Source organism: Mobula birostris, chromosome 4 (assembly GCF_030028105.1).
Source record: "Mobula birostris isolate sMobBir1 chromosome 4, sMobBir1.hap1, whole genome shotgun sequence".
Taxonomy (NCBI): Eukaryota; Metazoa; Chordata; class Chondrichthyes; order Myliobatiformes; family Myliobatidae; genus Mobula; species Mobula birostris.
The window spans coordinates 13,110,539-13,131,253 of NC_092373.1; the positions used below are offsets into that span (position 1 = coordinate 13,110,539).

The 20,715-nt window shown below is 42.2% G+C and overlaps 1 protein-coding gene across 3 annotated transcripts in view; it reads right to left on the bottom strand.

The window, feature by feature from the left end:
- LOC140196167 (neprilysin-like) overlaps positions 1 to 20,715 on the bottom strand; it is a 303,855-nt gene that overhangs the window by 52,173 nt on the left and 230,967 nt on the right. For all 3 annotated transcript variants that reach the window (XM_072254924.1, XM_072254921.1, XM_072254923.1), the window contains exons 15-17: positions 18,432 to 18,509; positions 10,396 to 10,499; positions 378 to 436 (exon numbers count right to left, since the gene is read on the bottom strand). In XM_072254924.1, the coding sequence (XP_072111025.1) occupies positions 378 to 436; positions 10,396 to 10,499; positions 18,432 to 18,509 (241 nt within the window). The remainder of the gene's footprint in view (positions 1 to 377; positions 437 to 10,395; positions 10,500 to 18,431; positions 18,510 to 20,715) is intronic.

Here is a 20,715-nt window from a genome sequence, read left to right on the forward strand (position 1 = left end):
GCAACACTTGATTTGATCTGGACTCATCACTTGACAAAATGACCAATTAACCAACTATCTGGTATCTCTTTGGATTGTGGGAGGAAATGAGAGCATCCGGCAGAAACCCATGTATACCGCAGAAACTTCTTACAGACAGCACTGGGATTGAACACCCAACTCTGGTGTTCACCTCTTCCACCTGTCCCCTTGTAGTATAAACCTTAACATCTCAGACACAAGTGTTGGGCCATATCCTAAAACATGGAACATCATCCACATCTGCCAAGTCATCGGGCAGTTCATGGATTACTTGGAAACATGAATGGAGTCCATGACCCATAAAGAAAAAATATAAAATTAAACTGAAAGCAGGAAGGTTTAATAAAAAGTTTTACCAATCTGATTTTTGTTTGGAGAGTAGAATGCATTTACCACAGCAGCTCCTGTAATCCACCTGCACAACAAAGAAAGATCAAAATTAATGACTTTTCCCCTACCTCATTTGACCCTTCAAGTCAAATTTATTGACATTTAACTATACGTGTATCCCATCAAACGAGACAATGTTTCTCCAGACCAAATTTAAAGCATGGTAGTTCAACAATTGTGTGGACTATCATCTAAATGAGGGGAACATTCAAGCATCAGAGGTGCAGAGGAACTTAGGAGACCTCGTTCAAGACTCCCAGAAGGTTAGTTTACAGATTGCATCTGTGGCAACGAAGGCAAATACAATGTTGGCATTTATTTCAATAGACAATAAACAATAGGTGCAGGAGTAGGCCATTCGGCCCTTTGAGCCAGCACTGCCATTCACTGTGATCATGGCTGATCATCTACAATCAGTGTTCAGTTCCTGCCTTATCCCCATAACCTTTGATTCCGCTATCTTTAAGAGCTCTATCCATCTCTTTTTTGAAAGCATCCAGACACTTGGCCTCCACTGCCTTCTGGGGCAGAGTATTCCAAATATCCACCACTCTTTGGGTGAAAAAGTTTTTCCTCAACTCCATTCTAAATGGCCTACCCCTAATTCTTAAACTGTGGCCTTTGGTTCTGGACTCACCCATCAGCAGGAACATGCTTCCTGCCTCCAGCGTGTCCAATCCCTTAATAATCTTATATGTTTCAATAAGATCCCCTCTCAGCTTTCTAAATTCCAGAGTATACAAGCCCAGTCGCTCCAATCTTTCGTCTTTCGACATATGATAGTCCCGCCATCCTGGGAACTAACCTTGTGAACCTACGCTGCATTCCCTCAATAGCAAGAATGTCCTTCCTCAAATTTGGAGACCAAAACTGCACACAGTATTCCAGGTGTGGTCTCACCAGGGCCCTGTACAGCTGCAGAAGGAACTCTTTGCTCTTATACTCAATTCCCCTTGTTATGAAGGCCAGCATGCCATTAGCTTTCTTCACTGCCTGCTGTACTTGCATGCTTGCTTTCAGTGACTGATGTACAAGAACACCTAGTTCTCATTGTGCTTCCCCTTTTCCTAACTTGACTCCATTTAGATAATAATTTGCCTTCCTGTTCTTACCACCAAAGTGGATAACCTCACATTTATCGACATTAAACTGCATCTGCCATGCATTTGTCCATTCACCCAGCCTGTCCAAGTCACCCTGCATTCTCATAACATCCTCCTCACATTTCACACTGCCACCCAGCTTTGTGTCATCGGCAAATTTGCTAATGGAGAATCATTAGCAAATTTCAAGGGGAATCAAATATAAAAGCAAGAAGATGATGCTGAACCTCTTAAAGACACCAGTCAGGCTGCACTTGGAGTATTGCCAACAGTTTTGGGCCCCCATATCTCAGAAAGGATGGGTTGTCGTTGAACAGAGGCCAGAGGAGGTTTACGAGAATGATTCCAGGAATGAAGGGGTTAATATATGAAGAGCATTTGGTAACTTTGAGCCTGTACTCACTGGAATTTAGACGAATGTGGGGGGGGGGGATCTCATTGAAACCTACTGAAAGTTAGAAGGACTAGATAGGGTGGATATGGAGAGGATGTTTTCTTTGGTGGGAGTATCCAGAACTAAAAGACACAGCCTCAAAATCGAGGGATGACCTTTTAGAACCGAGGTAAGGAGGAGGTTTTTTTAAGCTAGAGAGTAGTAAATTTGTGGAATGCGTTGCCACAGACTGTGGTGGAAGTCAAGTCAGTGCGCATATTTAAGGGGGAAGTTGCTCCTTTCCTGATTGGGCAGGGCATGAATGGATATGGTGAGAAGGCAGGTGTATGAGATCCGGGATTAACTATGATGGAATGGCAGACCAGACTCGATGGACTCAATGGCCTCATTCTGCTCCTATGTCTTATGGTCTTATAACACACAACTTATGAAAGTAAGAATAAATAGATAAACAAAATAACAAGCATAAATTAAATATTGTGCGGTACAGCAGAAATTAACCAACACACACTAAATGCTGGAGGAACTCAGCAAGCTAGGCAGCATCTATGGAAAAGAGTACAGTCAATGTTTTGGGTCGAGACTCTTCAGCAGGGCTGGTAGGGAAGACAAGTTCCTAGGAAGGATATGGGGCTGTGGCAGCAGGTCTGGGTGAGCAGCTGGTCGAAGAGTCAGAAGGTAGCAGAGATCACAGAGGGGGAGCAGTGAGAGAGGGTTTCACTGAACTCCCGTCTAAGGGAAGAGTTAAGCTTCTTCAGGTTAGGCATCTCTGGAAAGGGCTTCACAGTGTAGTAATCCAGTCACAAACAAGAGAAAAATCTGCAGATGCTGGAAATTCAAGCAACACATACAACTGCTGCCTGACTTGCTGAGTTCCTCCAGCATTTTATATATGTGTTGCTTCAATTCCAGCATCTGCAGATTTTATGTTGTTTGTGATTAGAACAAATTAACCAGTGACACTTTGAATACGATGCTGCAGGGAGTTCAGAAGCCTAATGGCCGGAGGGAAGAAGCTGTTTCCCATCTTGACTGTTCTTGTTTTTTTACATCGCAGTCTCCTGCCTGATGATAGAGAGTTAAAGAGGAGGCTGGATGGATGGGTGGGATCCGTAATAATACTAAGGGCCCTGCTTCTGACAAATATCCTGATGGATGGTCGGGAGATCCCGATGATCCTCTCAGCTGCGATCTTATTCCTTTGTCAGGACTTTCAGCCCAACATCTGGCTGCTCTCATCCCAGATGGAGATGCAGCTAGCCAGGACTCTCTCAATGGGGATCTTGTAAAATTCAGTTAAGGTGGGTGGGAGGTGGAACCTCACTTGTCTCAATCTTCTTAGAAAGTTGAGGTGCTGTCGTGCCTTCTTATTCAGGGAGGTGACATTGAGGTCATCCATGATGTGAACTCCAAGAAACTGTGTGCACTTAATGCTCTCTCTGGCAGAGCTGTGTATACACAGAGGGGGATGGTTCATCTGCACCTTCCTGAAGTCTACAATCATTTCCTTGTCATCTCCCACACCACCCCCTCCCCGCAATTTCCTTTGCATCTGGAAAATGGGCCTAGTGTTTCATGGGTCTCCTGACTTCAGTGCCCCTCCCTGTTGCCAAACATCGTAACATCATTCCATAAACCGAAAGACAGAGGAATCAGATGTGAAAAATTTAAAGCATTGCAATCAAATGATCCACAGCAAGTGAGTTTACTTGTGAAGATGAAGGCCGACTCTCCAGCTCTTGGGCCCCTTGGCAACATGCCCTGATGAAGAATTTCGGCCCGAACTTCAGCTGATCATTTCGCTCCATGAATGTTGCCTATCCTGCTGAGTTCTCCAGCATTTTGTGTGTGTTGCTCAAGATTTCCAGCATCTGCAGAATCTCTTATGTTTATGGTAACAGTCTGTTCAATTAGTGGCACTTACGGATAAATTTAAAGAGCGAGGGAAGACAATTCCAATCTCAGATGTCCATCAGGAATACTAGTGGGATCGAGTCCTCACACGAGTGCATAAATTGGAAAAATATTCTTCAGCCCATCATGTCAGTGTCAAATATTGAGCACCCACTTACGCTAAACCTATTTTATTCTCCCCACACCTATTAGTTCCTTCCCCCCCCCCCTCAGATTCTCCCACTCATCCACACGCTCAGGGCAACTTACAGAGGTGATTAACCTAAAAGCCCACACCATTACACCATAAAACATCGGAGCATATAGCCAACCCGAGTTACCAGTATTCCACAATATTTTAAACATAGGAGCAGAATTTGGCGATTCAACTCATTAAGTCTGCTTCACCATTCCATCATAGCTGATTTTTTTAAATCCCTCTCATCTCTATTCTCTCCATAACCTATAATGCCCTTACTAATCAAGAAACTATCAACTTCCGCTTTAAATATAACTTAATATAACTTTTAGGCTTATACTCGCTGGAATTTAGAAGATTGAGGGGGGATCTGATTGAAACGTATAAAATCCTAAAGGGATTGGACAGGCTAGATGCAGGAAGATTGTTCCCGATGTTGGGGAAGTCCAGAATGAGGGGTCACAGTTTGAGGATAAAGGGGAAGCCTTTTAGGACCGAGATTAGGAAAAACTTCTTCACACAGAGAGTGGTGAATCTGTGGAATTCTCTGCCACAGGAAACAGTTGAGGCCAGTTCATTGGCTATATTTAAGAGGGAGTTAGATATGGCCCTTGTGGCTAAAGGGATCGGGGGGTATGGAGAGAAGGCAGGTACAGGGTTCTGAGTTGGATGATCAGCCATGATCATACTGAATGGCGGTGCAGGCTCGAAGGGCCAAATGGCCTACTCCTGCACCTATTTTCTATGTTTAAGGACTTCACCTCTATAGCCGTGTGTGCCAATAAGTTCCACAGATCCACCAGCCTCTGGCTTGGGGATGGATCTGGACCAGCTGAAAAAGTGAGCTGAAAAATGGCAGATGGAAGTTAATAAAGGCAAGTGTGACGTGTTGCACTTTGGAAGGACAAAACAGGGTAGGACTTGCACAGTGAATGGTAGGGTTCTGATGTGTGTGGTAGAACAAAGGGACCTGGGAATACAGATCAATAAGTCCTTGGAAGTGGTATAATCATTAGATAGCTTCATAAAGAGTACTTTTGGCACATTGGCCTTTATAAATCAAAGAATTGAGTACAGGAGTTAGAATGATATGTTGAAGTGGTATAAGATATTGATGTGGCCAAGTTTGGAGTACTGTGTGTAGTTTTGGTCACCTACTTACAGGAATGTCAATAGGTTTGAAAGAGTATACAGATTATTTGTAAGGATGTTGCCAGAACTTGAGGAAATGAGTTATAGAGAAAATTTGAACAGGTTAGGAATTTGTTCCTTAGAGTGCAGGAAAAAGAGGGGACACTTGATAGGAGTATAAATTATGATGGCTATAGATAGGGTGAACGCAAGCAATCTTTTCTCATTGAGGTTGGGTGAGTCTGGAACTAAAGGTTATAGGTTATCGGTGAAAGGGAAAATATTGAAGGAGAACCAGAGGGGGAACTTCACACAGAGAGTGGTGCAAGTGAGAAATGAGTTGCCAGCAGAAGTTACAGTTGTGGGTTCAATTGTAACGCTTAAGAAAAGTTTTAACAAACACAAGGATGGAAGAGATTTTCCACCCTCTGGCTTTACTCCAAGAGGAAGTAGATAGGAGCAGGCAGAAAATCAGGATGGCATGGACTGCATGGGCCGAAGGCCTGTTTCTATACTAAGTATTCTCAATAGACTCAATTTAATGTCAGAGAAATGTATACAATATACATCCCGAAATTCTATGACCTTACTGAATTATGAGACTGTATTTGGCTTTTTTAAGTCATAAACAATAAATCCAAATTTCAGACATTCAGCAGAACTGGTAACAGCTACTACATGAGTTGAAATATCCTTGCAATTGGATTGTAACCTCAATTTTATTCAATTTGACAATACAATGAGATAATTTGTTAAATCTGAACTGTTATATCTTCATTCCCTATGATGTATACATTTTCCAATGTTGATTCACTGGTCACCATCAGGATGGGCTGAACAACTCACTTATACAGTATATTTTCAGATACAATGTAGTAATAGGCCCTTCTTGCCCAATGTGTCCATGCTGCCCACATGAAAAATGAACCTATTAATCCATAAGACCATAAGATATAGGAGCAGGATTAGGCTACTTGACCCATCGAGTCTGCTCCGCTATTTGATCATGGCTGATCCATTTTCCTCCCAGCACCAATCTCCTGCCTTCTCCCCGTATCCCTTCATGGTCTGACCAATCAAGAATCTATCAACCTCTGCCTTAAATATACATAAAGACTTGGCCTCCACAGCAGCCTGTGGAAATGAATCCCACAGATTCATTATTCTCTGGATAAAGAAATTCCTCTTCATCTCCATTCTAAAAGGATGTCCCTCTATTTTGAGGCTGTATCATCTGCTGCTAGACTTTTCGATCATGGGAAGCATCCTCTGCACATCCACTCTATCAAGATCTTTCATCAATTAGGTCACCCCTCATTCTTTTGAATTCTAGTGATCCGAGGTTCAGAGCTCGCCAAATGACAACCTGTAAGCCTTTGGAATGGGTCAGGAAAGCAGAGCACCCAAAGGAAACCCACAAGAATACAGGGAGAATGTCCTTAAAGACAGCAGTGGAATTGAACCCAAGTCACAGGCACTGTAATAGCAACAGGCTAACCAATACACTACAATGGTCAAAGTAGTACAAAAGGTGATGATCACTTTAGAATTGGATGGCACTGAATATCATTTTTCCCAATGTAACAGCTTGATAGAGCTTTGCCAAGAGATTGATCCATTCTCTTTGCTCTACAAAGGTCTCATTTCCCTCTTATGAAATTTAATAGACCGAACAGTGTAACAAGCCAACGCAATTCTGGCTGTTTTCCTGGATAATTTAACTCTACACTCGGTGGCCACTCTGTTAGGTATATCTGTACACCTACTTGTTAATGCAAATATCTAATCAGCCAACCATCTAGCAGCAACTCAATGCAAAAAAGCATAGAGACATGATGAAGAGGTTCAATTGTTGTTCAGACCAAACTTCAGAATGGAGAAGATATGTAGCCTGAGTGACTTTGATTGAGGAATGATTGTTAGTGACAAACAGGTGGTTTGACTATCTGAGAAACAGCTGATATCCTTGGATTTACAGGCACTATAAGACCAGATGACACAGGAGCAGAATTAGGCCATTCAGCCCATCGAGTCTACTCCATCATTCCATCATGGCTCATCTAAGATCCCACTCAACCCCATACGCCTGCCTCCTCATCATATTCTTTGATGCTTTGACCGATCAAGAAACTATCAACTTCTGCCTTAAATATACCCATGGACTTTCCCTCCGCTGCAGTCTGTGGCTGAGCATTCCACAGATTCCTCTGCTTTAAAAAAACACTTCCTTACCTTTGTTCTAAAGGGTCACCACTCAGTTTTGAGGCTGTGCCCTCTAGCTCTGGATGCCCCCACCAGAAGAAACATCCTCTCCACATTCACCCAATCTAGTCCTTTCAACATTTGGTAGGTTTGAATGAGATCCCCCTCCGTTCCTCTAAATTCAGTGAGTACAGTCCCAAAACTGCAAACACTGAGTGTCACAGGAAGTCATTCCTGCCTGTGGCCATCAAACTTTACAACTCCTCCCTTGGAGGGTCAGACACCCTGAGGCAATAGGCTGGTCCTGGACTTATTTCCTGGCATAATTTACATATTACTATTTAATTATTTATGGTTTTATATTGCTATATTTATACTCTATTCTTGGTTGAGGCAACTAACGAAAATCAATTTCCCTTGGGATTAATAAAGTATGACTATGACTATATATTAACCAATTCATTCCCAGAATCATCCTTGTGAACCTCCTCTGGACTCTCTCCAATAACTCTCTCCTTTCTGAGATATGGGGCCCAAAACTGTTGGCAATACTCCAAGTGCGGCCTGACTAGTGTCTTATAAAGCCCCAGTATTATCTCTTTGCTTTTATACTTTATTCCCCTTGAAAGAAATGGCAACATTGCATTTGCCTTCTTTACTACAGACTCAAACTGTAAATTAACCTTCTTGAAGTCCTGAACGAGATCTCCTAAGTCCCTTTACACTTCTGATGTTTGAACCTTCTCCCCATTTAGCTAATAGTCTACACTATTGTTCTTTTAACCAAAAATATTATCATACATTTTCCAGCACTGTATCCATCTGCCAATTCTTGGCCGTTCTTCCTATTTGTCCAAGTCCTTTTGCAATCATATTGCTTCCTCAGCACTACCTAGCCCTTCAGCTATCCTCGAATCATCCACAAACTTTACCACAAAGCCATCAATTCCATTATCCAAATCATTGACAAACAATGTGAAAAGTAACAGTCCAAATACTGACCCCTGAGGAACACCACTACTCACTTGTGGAAAACCAGAAAAGACCCCTTTTATTCCCACTCACTGTCTTGTGCCTGTCACCCATTTCGTTATCCATGCCAGCATCTTTCCTGTAACGCCTTGGGATTTAATCTTGTTAAACAGCCTCATGTGGCCACCTTATCAAATACCTTCTGAAAATCCAAGTAAATGACATTCACTGCCTCTCCTCTGTCCACCCTGTTTGTTATTTTCTCCAAGAACTCTAACAGACTCGTCAGGCAAGATTTCCCTTTTCAGAAACCATGTTGACTTTGACTTAATTTATTATTAGTCTCCAAGTACCCAGTGACCTCATCCCTAATAAAAGACTCCAACGCTTCTGCAACCACTGAGATTGGATGGAAAAATAATATAACTGAAAAAAAACTTTGTGTATCCTGCATTATATTATGGCTAGTTTGCCTTCATATTTCATCTTTTCCCATCTTATAGCTTTTTTAGTTGTGTTTTATTACATTTTAAAAGTTTCCCAATCATTCAACTTCCCACTCATTTTTGCTACCTAATATGCCCTTTTCCTTGTGTGACGAGAATACACATAAATTAAGATGTTAGCTGTCCTGTGCTGGCACCAGTGGGATCAGCAGTTGGTCTGCCACTTGTCTTCAGGAGAGAGAGAGATAAGGAAAACAACGGAGCAGCATTTGGAGATGTTAATGAAGGGACGGGAGGGAGAGTAACGGAAGGAGAGCTGTCAAGAGTGGCTCCCCCTTTGAACCCTGAACTGTTTGAAGTGATGGACAGGCGATACCCCAGCAGGGGGATAAAAAGGGACAGGTTCGCTAAGGCAACACACACACGACACCCGAGGTAACAAGACCCTGGAAGCGGTGCGTCTCTCACAAGTCGGTGGGAAGTACCGGGCCATAAACGCACAGGGTGGAAAGGCACGATCAGCGGGAACCTGGTGTGTGTCCGCCCTTGCCTGGGTGCCAGGTTCAGCGCAGGGAAACGATCGTATCTGGAAACAGAGGGGTCACGGTCGGTGACCTCAGATGACATCACAAAGGACTCGCCCGAAAGCTGACTGCGAAGAATATCGAAGGTCTGTGTGGAAGCTGTGTTGAATATTCATTCGTTTTGCTCTCTCTCTCCTTCTCCCCACTGTCCATCTCCCACGGCAGCGATTACTGCAAACTAAACTGAACTAAATTGAACTGAACTTTGCGTCACTTTGAAACTGGTCATTTACCCCTAGACAACGATAGAGCTCGATTAATCCTGTTAGCTTAATTCTGTGTACATGTGTGTTTATCATTGCTGAACTGTTGCATTTATTATCCTTTTGAGTAGAGTACTGTGTTGCTTGTTTCGTTAATAAAACTTTCTTAGTTCTAGTAATCCAGACTCCAACTGAGTGATCCATTTCTGCTGGTTTGGCAACCCAGTTACGGGGTACGTAACACTTGGCTTTTATGCAGTCCTTAACTTCACTTGTCAGCCATAGTTGCCACTGTCTGCAATTTAAGAACTACTTCTGTGGGACACTTGTGAACTATAACCAGAAACCAGCCATCTATTCTCTGCTCTTATTCCCACCAGTATCTTCTTCCAATCCATCTGGGAAAGCTCCTTTCTCATGCCCCTGTAATTTCCTTTATTCCATTGTGATACTCTACTTTCATAATAATCTTTAGAAAAACAAAACAAAATGTGCAGTGTGTCAGCACTTTTGTGGATGAGAGAGGTCAGGGGAAAATAATCAGACTAGTTCAAGCTGACAGGATGGTGACAGTGACTCAAATAACCACATTTGACAGCAGTGGTGTACAGAAGAGCAACTCTGAATGTACAACACATCAAACATGTCAGTGGATGGGCTACAGCAGCAGAAGACATAACCATTCAGTGGCCAATTTAGTAGGTGGAAATGAATAAATTTTCTATTGAATGAATAATCAATACTCATTGCAATCTACTGGACCAATTCATGAAGAAAATTATCATCTGATACTGTCTGCATTTTAGCATTACAAAGTAATTACCGGTGATGAGAGAATTAAATAAAGGAAAACGTACGCTTCTTTGTCAACTTTTTGTCTGAGCCATTTCAGCTTATATTTCTGGGAATTCTCTAGAATTTGAAGTTTGTTGCTGAAATATTCTTCAGAAGAAAATTGCAACTGAAGAAGAAAGAAAGCACAATTAGTATCATACATGCCTTTCATGTTCAAGTTAACTGGAACTGTTTAGTTCAAGTTTAATTGTTATTGAATCATATGCATGTAAACAGCTAAATGAAACATTGTTCCTCTGGGCCGAGGTGCAAAATAGTCACACACAGCGCACATAGTAACGATACCACATACGCTAACAAAAATAATATCAGCACAACTCACTGAGTGGCGTGGTCTGAAGACTGATGTTGTCCTTGAGCCATGTTTCTCCAAGAACAAGTACAAAGCAGTTCCTCATCTCACACTGGGTCGGCCGCAGACACAAGCAATCTAGATTGTTTGTGAACACTGGAGAGCAGCACTGATGGGAGAGGAGGCCTGCAAGGGCCAGTCCCCAACCCAGCACAGATTCCAGTATAGCCTCTGGGCCACTGTTCTCTCCCATGTCTTCTCTGGCAGCTCCTCTCCTGGGTGGCTGCATCAGGTGACAGTGCAGCATGTGGGTCTGGTCCATGCAACACCCCAAGGCCACGCAGCTCCTCTGCCAAGGGCCTCACCAATGAACTAATGAACCAAACTCTCAGTATTTTGTATTACCAATGCAGTCACAAGAAAAAATACATTTAAGTCAAACATTTGAACTACTTGTTGGACCAGAAGAGGCTGCTGCAACTGAGTGTGCCACTATCTTACCAGCGAGGACAGTATGGACAGAAAAATCTATTGATGCAGATTCAGGTTAAAATTAGCTCATTGTCATGTCACTATTTTTTATTTAAAAGTTCCAAGGTTCATTTACAAGTACTGTATGTCGCCCTCAAAACTCACCATGGTTGACCGGTGTCATCTTGGAATCATAAAATTATTTTTTCTTACTTAGAGATACAGCACAGTAACAGGTCCTTCTGGCCCCTGCAAGTCCACACTGCCCAATTCCACCATGTGACTAATTAACCTACTGACTGGTATGCCCTTGGAATGCGCGAGGAAAACGGAGCAACCAGAGGAAACACATGTGGTTATGGGGAGGACGTGCAAACAGCGGCTGTAATTGAACCCAGGTTTCTGGCACTGTAATAGCATTACACTGACCACTACACTACCATACTGCCCTGTATACTGTACACTAGGGTAGGGTGCAATGAAACTTCTTGAGCCAATGCTGCTTACGGGGTAAACACAAAGTAATAATAAGTACAACAGTAATGGAAAAAAACAACAGAATGGTGCAAAGTCTGATTGTACAGTAGAGAGAATGACAGTTTTTTTGAGATTTTTCCAAAATCAGCTTCCCGCACTACTTTCTGCGATGTATTGGGAAAGACACAAGGGAGGCATGGGCTCAGAAGGGCCTGTTACCGTGTTGTATCCATCTAAATATCGTGGGGCGCCATGACAGTGTAGCGGTTAGCGTTATGCTATTCCATCTCAGGGTGTTCGACTTTGAATTTCAATCTGTCACTGTCTTTAAGACATTTATACATCATTCCCTAGAGTGCATGGGTGTCTTCCCACAATGTAAAGGTATACTGCTTAATAGCTTAATTTGCCGTGGTAAATTGTCCTTTGATTAGGCTGTTTGGATAAGAATGCAAGTGACATGTTTAGTGTGTTTCTGGATGACACCAACATTGGTGGACAGAGAAGCCATTTGCCAAGGAGTTCAGGATCTATATCAAATAGGCTAATGAATGAGAGATAGATTTAACATAGACCACTGCAAAGAGGTTATTTTTTGGAAGTTGAACCAAGGCAGAATGTATAGACTGGGCTCTGCGGAGTGTTGCAGAATGGAAAGACTTAAGGGTAAAAGTACAGATGACAGATTAATGCAGACAGTGTGAGGTGTTGCACTTTGTGAGGACAAACTAGGACTCGCACGTTGAACGGTAGGGCAATGAGGAGTGTGGTAGAACAGAGGACTCTGGGAATACAAATCCATAATTCCTTGAAAATGGCATCACAGATAGTTTTTGGCACATTGGCCTTCATAAATCTGAGCACTGTGTACAGGTATTTTATTTTAGAAAGGATATACTGACATTGGAGAAGATTCAGAGATGATCCATGAGAAAGATTCCAGGAATGAAAGGGTTACCCAATGGGGAACTTCTGGCAGCTCTTGGGCTGTATTTTCTGGAGCTTAGGAGAATGAGGGGGGGATCAAATAGAAACATTCCGAATGTTAAAAGGCCTGAACATAATAGATATGGCGAAGTTAGCCTAGCGAAGTGGGCACGACTTCAGGATTGAAGGACGTCCAATTAGAACAGAGATGCAGAGAAATTACTTTAGTCAGTGGGTGGTAAATCTGGAATTTGTTGCCAACAGGGGCTATGGAGGCCAAGTCATTGGGTGCATTTAAGGCAGAAATAAATAGGTTTTTGATTAGCCCAGGCATCAAAGGGTATGAGGAGAAGGCAGGAGAGTAGGGATGACTACAAGAATTGGATCAGCCCTTGATTGAGTGGTAGAGGAGACTCAATGGGCCGAATGGCCTACTTCTGCTCCTACATCTTATGGTCTTATAGGTATTGGGATGTTATATTGAAATTGTACAAGATGTTGATGATGCAGAATTTAAAGTGCAGTTCTAGTCACCTACTGACAGGAATGATTTCAATAAAATTGAAAGAGTGCAGAGAAAATTTACAAGGATGTTGGCAAAACGTGAGGACCTGAGCAATCAGGAAAGGTGGAATAACTTAGGGCTTTACTCCCTAGAATGCAGGAGAATGTGGGGAGATTTGATAGAGGTATACAAAATTTTAAGGGGTATAGATAGGATAAGTGCAAGCAAGCTTTTTCCACTGGGGTTTGGGAAAACTAGACCTAAAGTTCATAGGTTAAGGGTGAAAGGTGAAATATTTAAGGGGGGAGCCTGAGAGTGAACGTCTTCACTGAGAGGGTGGTGAGCATGTGGAATGAGCTGTCAGTGGAAGTGATTGATGCAGGTTCAATTTCAACCTTTATGAGAAGTTTGGATCAGTACATGGATGGGTATGGTCCTGGTGAAGGTCGATGGGATGGCACAATAATAGATTGGCATGGACTAGATGGGCTACAGGGCTTGTTTCTGTGGTGCAAGGCTGTGGTGTTCTATGACTCTTTGAGGGAGAGGATGGACCCTGCAAGGGAGATTTGAAGTTTAGGGACAAGGCAGTTGGTGGGGAGGACCATAATACGCATTGACTTAGCACATTTAGCTAAAGCGCCTCAGTAAGATGTTAGGAAGGGTGAATGGTCCTTTGGTTACAGGGAGGATGGAGAGACATTGGGTCATTGAAAGAACATCTGAACCTCAAGCCAGACAGCATCACTTTACTTGGCTCACACAATCTGGGAATGGATATTTCCTCACTTAGAAGTGAGGGAATGGAGGTAATTATCAGGGTGAAGATAGAAGATAGAATATGAAACAGAACAGCACAGTACAGGCACTTCAGCCTATGATGCTGTGCTAACCTTTAAACTATTCTAAGATCAATCTAACTCATCTCTCCCCCATCAATCTTTTTTTTTCTCTTTCATCCATGTGCCTATCTATGCAAGTCTCTTAAATGTCCCTAATGTATCTGCCTCAATCACCAACCCTGGTAGTGCATCGCCATTCTCTGTAAAGAATCTAGCTCTGACATCTCCCCGATACTTTCATCAAATTGCCTTCAAGCAGAGGTTCCCAACTGGAGTCATGGACCATTGCTTAATGCTATTGTTCCAATGCATTGAATTGAATTGACTTTATTTCTTACATCCTTCACATACATGAGTAAAAGTCTTTACGTTCCATCTCTATCTAAATGTGTGACGTGCAATCATAGTAACTTATAATAATTTCTATTAAATAGAACAATCAATGTAATATAGAGTACACTCAAATCAGCATGCGTTAATCAGTCTGATGGCCTGGTGGAAGAAGCTGCCCTGGAGCCTGTTGGTCCTGGCTTTTATGCTATGATAGCACTTCCAGGATGGTAGCAATGGGAATAGATTGTGGTTGAGGTGACTTGAGTTCCCAATGATCCTTCAGGACCTTTTTACGCACCTGTCCTTGTAAATGTCCTGAATCATGCGAAGTTCACAACTACAGATGTGCTGGGCTGTCCACACCACTCTCTGCAGAGTTCTGCAATTAAGGGAGGTACAGTTCCCATACCAGGCAGTGATGCAGCCAGTCAGGATGTTCTCAAATGTTCCCCTGTAGAAAGTTCTTAGGATTTGGGGGCCCATACCAAACTTCCCCAACCATCTGAGGTGAAAGAGGTGCTGTTGTGCCTTTTTCGCTACACAACCAGAGTGTACAGGTCCTTGGTGATATGGATGTCAAAGAATTGAAGCTGTTTACCCTCTCAACTCCACATTCATTGATGTTAATAGGGGTTAGCCCATCTCCATTCCTCCTGTAATCCACAACCAGCTCCTTTGTTTTTGCAACATTGAGGGAGAGATCGTTTTCTTGACACCACTGTGTCAGAGAAATGACTTCTTCCCTGTAAGCCACCTAGTTTTTGTTTGAGATAAGGCCAATCAATGTAGTGTTGATGGCAAATTTAGTTAGCAAATTAGAGCTGTGGGTGGCGACACAGTCATGGGTATACAGGGAGTAAAGGAGAGGGCTCAGTACACAGTCCTGAGGGGCTCCTGTATTGAGAGTCAAAGGGGTGGAGGTGAGGGAACCCACTCCTACCACCTGCTGGTGATCTGACACAAAGTCCAGGATCCAGCTGCACAAGGTAGGTCAAGTTTGGGAACTCCTGCCTTAAAGCAATGCCCCCTTGTATCAACTATTGCTGCACAGAAAAGAGGCACTGCCTGTCCACTCTGTCTGTGTCTTTTATCATCTTATACATCTCTATCAAGTCATGTCCCACCCTCCTTTGCTCCACAAGGAAAAGTCCTAGCTTGCTCAACCTTTCCTCATAAGAAAGATGGCAGTGCTTTTGATCGCAGTGGCTTCTATGGGATCAACCAAAGGTGTTATTGTCGTTTTTAAATGTTTTTTTAATGATCACAGAGTCAGTATGTTCCAATGGAGGCTTTGTGGTGCTGTTTCCAAGCTGGAGTCGATGCTGCTCCCTAGTGTTCATTCGGCAGAAGACAAGCCATATTGAACTAATATACACTTGAACTATGAACCAAGACATGCTTTTTAATCTAAGCAACATCCTGGTAAATCTCCTCTGCACATTCCCTAATTTGAAAAATGAAAGAAATAACATAAGAGGAACTTTTGATGGCTTTATGCCTGTTTTTGCTGGAGTTTAGAAGAATGAGGAAAGAACTTATTAAAACCTCTTGAAGGGCTAGTTAAAGTGGATGGGGAAAGGATGTTTCCTATCATGGAGGAATCTAGGACCAGATCGTGTAGCCTCAGAATAAAAGGATGTCCCATTAGTACAGAGATCAAGAGGAATTTATTTAGCCAAGAATTTATTCTTGGGAAGTAGGTAGAGAGGAGATGTCAGGGGTAAGTTTTTTACGCAGAGAGTGGTGAGTGTGTGGAATGGGCTGCTGACGGCGGTGGTGGAGGCAGAAATGATAGAGTCTTTTAAGAGACTCCTGGATGGATACATGCAGCTTGGAAAAATAGAGGGTTATGAGTAAGCCTAGGTAGTTCTAAGATAAGGACATGTTCGGCACAGCTTTGTGGGCTGAAGGGCCTGTATCGTGCTGTAGGTTTTCTATGTTTCTGTTTCTAGCCACAGGGTGGTAAATCTGTGGAATTCATTGCCCCAGATGGCTGTGAAGGCCAAGTCATTGAATATATTTAAAGCTGAGGTTCATAGGTTCTTGATTAATAATGCATCAAAGGTTACGGGAGAAGGCAGTAAAGTGGGGTAGAGAAGGATAATAAATCAGCCATGATGGAATAGCAGAACACACTCGATGGGTTGAATGGCCTAATTCTGCTCTTACATCTTATGGTCTAATGCTTCCATATTCTTCCTAGAATGAGGCAACCGGAACTGAATACAATACTCCAAGAGTAGGGAGGGGAGGGAACATCGACTCAGACTACGAGAGGCCTGCGTCGGGCATTTTCATGTCTTACAAGGCACAGGTTGGAAGTCTGTGTGGGGCGCCACTCCTCACACAGACTAGAGCAATGTGTGATTAAATGCCTTGCTCAAGAACACAAACACGCTGCCACAGCTGAGGCTCGAACTAGCGACCTTCAAATCACTAGACGAATGGCTTAACCACTTGGCCACGTGCCCCACACAAGAGTAGAGTAGAAGGCATACTGATCATAGGTAATGTGTGTGTCATGTCATGGGTTGAGGTTAGCAGGAGGAATGGTAGTAATAACACCATAGTCAAACTGCTGTCCAGACTTGTCCCGTCCACCTGTGCATGCAGGCAGACCACTGGGGAGATGTCGGTCTTCACTGAGTAGTAACCAATGACTTCTACTCTTGCCCATCAGGAGTTTCATGTTCCAACTCATGAACATGTGGCTTAATCTCATCTATTATCAGTTTATCCAGCACCAACAGGGACTACTCACAGCCAGTGGAACTGTTACAGAGTTCAAAACAAAGACATTTTATTGTCCATTAGTATCAGAAGACAGAAAACTCGCATTCCCCTGAAAGACCTGCAAGTTCACAAGATAAGTCTGATGAAAAGCCCATTGACTCCTTGGAATTCATCCTTACAGAAGGTAAATAGAACAGTCCCATTAAATCATCAGCATTTTAATAACAGTTTCTCATACACTCAATGTTTTAGAAACACTCTCTTCCCCTCTGCCATCAGATTTCTGAACAGATCATGAACACGACTTTGCTTTTTGCTTGACCTACTTACTTTGTAACTTATAGTTATTTTACTTGATATGTCTTGCATTGTACTGGTGTCACAAAGCAACAGATATGTCAGTGACAATAAACATGATTCTGATTCATCGTTCGAGTAGACTGGTGTCCTAGCTTCAACCACCTTTCCATCAAGTTGTTTCAGCTGTCCCTTCTTGTTTCTTTTTTCTGCTTTGTTGATCTTTTGTTGCACCTTCATGGTGTGAGTCACAGATCTGCCACCCTGACTAATCAAGAGCCTATTAACCTCTGCTTTAGATATGTGCTCCTCCAGCACTTCCTGTGTATTGTTTAAATATACCCAATGGTTTGGCCTTCACAACTGTCTGTACTAGTTCTGTTATATCTTATGGTCTTATAAAACACTTGAAACATTCTGCAGCTGCGAATTGAATTAAAATAGAAAGTCTGGAGCCTTAGTAGCCTCCACTAATTTAAAATTGGTTAATCAATTCACTAACCCTGCTTCTATGTCTTCAATAGAAGGGGCTTCTCTTCTTGGGCTGTGAAACACTTTATGGAAGCAAATACCAGAACTACTTTTTTGACCTCATACATAACCAACAGGTCAAATAGCTTAAAGGAAGGTGTGGTTGATGCCAGGAAACCAGTCTGCTTGAAAATTGTAGTGATGTCAGAATCAGAATTGGGTTTATTATCATTGTCAATAAGTCAGTAAATTTGTTGTTTTGTGACAGCAATACAGTGCAAGGCATATCAAATAAATTTGCAAGAAGAAATACAAAAAAAAAGTCAAACAAAAGTGAAGTCGTGTTTATGATCTGTTCAGAAATCTGATGGCATAGGGGAGGAAAGTGCTTCTAAGACATTGAGTGTATGAGAAACTGTTCCTAAGTTGCTAACGTTTTAATGGAACTGTTCTATTTACCCTTATTTCTTAATTATTTGCACAATTTATTTAGTTTGTAACTTATAGTAGTTTTTATGTCTTTGCACTGCTTCCACAAAACAAATTTCACATCACCTGAGTCAGTGATAATAAACCTGATTCTGATTCTTATATTGCAAAGCCCTACAAAGTAAAGCTTTAAACTTCAACAGGAACCTTGTAAGTCCTGCCAAAATATTTTCCCCAAGAGTAAATGAATCAGCTACTTACATCTTTGTATTCTTTGTCCAGTTTGGCATTGTCCATGATTTCCTGTGGGTACCCAATTCTCTGTCTGATTGCCTTCATCTAGAACGAAAGAGTTGGGGGTAAACTCACTTGCACAATGGACAACTCTTTACTGAATTATATCTTGTGTGACTTTAAATGTGTTCCACTTCTAACTTCTTGCAGTTCTGGTGAATATTTGTGGACCCAAAATATCTGCTCTGCTCCTTTCACCATGGACACTGCCTGAATATATCTAACATTTACACATTCTGATTTTGTTTCAGATTTTCAGCATCTGCAGCATTTTACTATTTCACACTTTTAGACCCCAGTGGCAGTTTTACCAACAATGCTTGATATGTTATGTCTCGTACTGATTGCAGATGATGAAGTAAAACTTTATTTATTTACTGATACAGCACCGATTAGGTCTGTCTGACTCAATAAGCCACACCGCCCAATAATCCATTTATTTAACACTAGCCTAGTCACATGGATTAACGCTGTATCATTTCTTAATGCATGCATTACTAAATGACCAATAAAAGAGGACTACGTGTCTTCATAATCATAACCTAATCTGAATGATACCTGAGAAATTTAACACAGAAGAGTCAACTAACTCTGCACCAGAGCAAACTCTGCTCCAAGATCCATTTGTGAAGGTAAAACACATTTAAGAAAAGAAGATATAGGGCAGTTAAGTATTTTGAAAACATATAAGGCTTGAAATTTTGAAAATATGTTCTGAGGAGTGTCACAAAGAGAAAGGGATTACAATGAAAGGACACAGGAGTTTCTGCAGATGCTGGAAATTTACATAAGGTAATGTTGCACCTCTATAAACAGCTGGTTAGTATACACTTGGTATTCAGTTCTGGTCTCCTCATTATAGGAAGATGTGGAAGCTTTAGAGAGGGTGCAGAGGAGATTTACCAGGATGTTGCCTAGATTAAGGAACCTGTCTTATGATTGAGTGAGCTAAGGCTTTTCTCTTTAGAGTGAAGGAGAATGAGATGTGACTTGATGGAGGAATATAAGGTGATAAGAGACACAAATTGAGTGGACAGCCTGTGTCTTTTTCCCAACCATAAACTGGCTAGTACAAAGGGCATAACTTTAAGATGATTGAGGAATGTATAAGGGGGATATCAGAGGTAAGTTTTTTCTAAGTCAAGAGTGGTGGATATGTGGATCATGCTTCCAATGATGGTGGTAGACACATAAACATTAGAGATATTTAAGAAAATTTTAAGTAGGACTTGGATGAAAGAGAAATGGAGAGCTACGTGGGAGGGAAGGTTTACTTTGATCTTAGAGTAGGTTAAAAGGTTAACACAACATTGTGAGCCAAAGGGCCTGTAATGTGTGTACTGTTCTATAGCATTGGAGGTTCTGCAGATGCTGGAAATCCAGAGTAGCAAAATGCTGGAGGAACTCAGCAGGGCAGGCAGCATCTATGGAGGGAAATAAACAGTCATTGTTTCTCCGGATAGATCTTAGCCCAAAAACTCAACTTTCAATTCTGCTCCATAGATGTTGCCTGACCTGCTGAGTTCCTCCAACAATTTCTGTGTTACTGTGTACTGTAACTCAAGTTGCACACCTTCCTGACATGACATTTACTTCAATGAAATCGGGCGATATGACTAAAGAGATGATGGGGTTAAGACTGGATCACTCCCAATCTTTATGAAAAGACCAAAATGAACTCAAGGGGTTGACAGACTGCATAAGTTCTTGGAAATATAGCTTTGCAGACTGTAGTTATTCAAGAAGGTAGCAATTAGGAGAGTGGAATAACTGACAGCCCTCTCAGCAATATCCTCACTCTGTCAATGAGCATGTAACAACAGAAAGAAAAATCCCCTTTTGTGAGTCTAACTGGACCAGGAAGTTCTTATTTTATTAATTAGAAATACAGAAGGGTAACAGGCCCTTCTGGCCCAATCAGTCTATGCCACCCAATTGCAACATTGTGACCAATTAACCTACTAGCCCCAGGATGTGTGAGGAAACCGGACCATCTGCAGGGGAAAGTACAAACCCCTTACAGACAGAGACTGAATTGAACCTGGGTTGCTGGCGCTGAAATAACATTAAGCGCACCACTAAGCTACCATGCCGCCCTTTCTCTATTGAATAGGCAAGTCAACCCTAAAAAGTCCGTGCCACCCTTGTGACTCATTAATCCGTACATGATTGGGAGGAGGGTCATCGGCTGAAGGTGCAAACCCCCTACAGGCAGCAGTGGAATTGAACCTGGGTGACCCGTGCTGCAGTA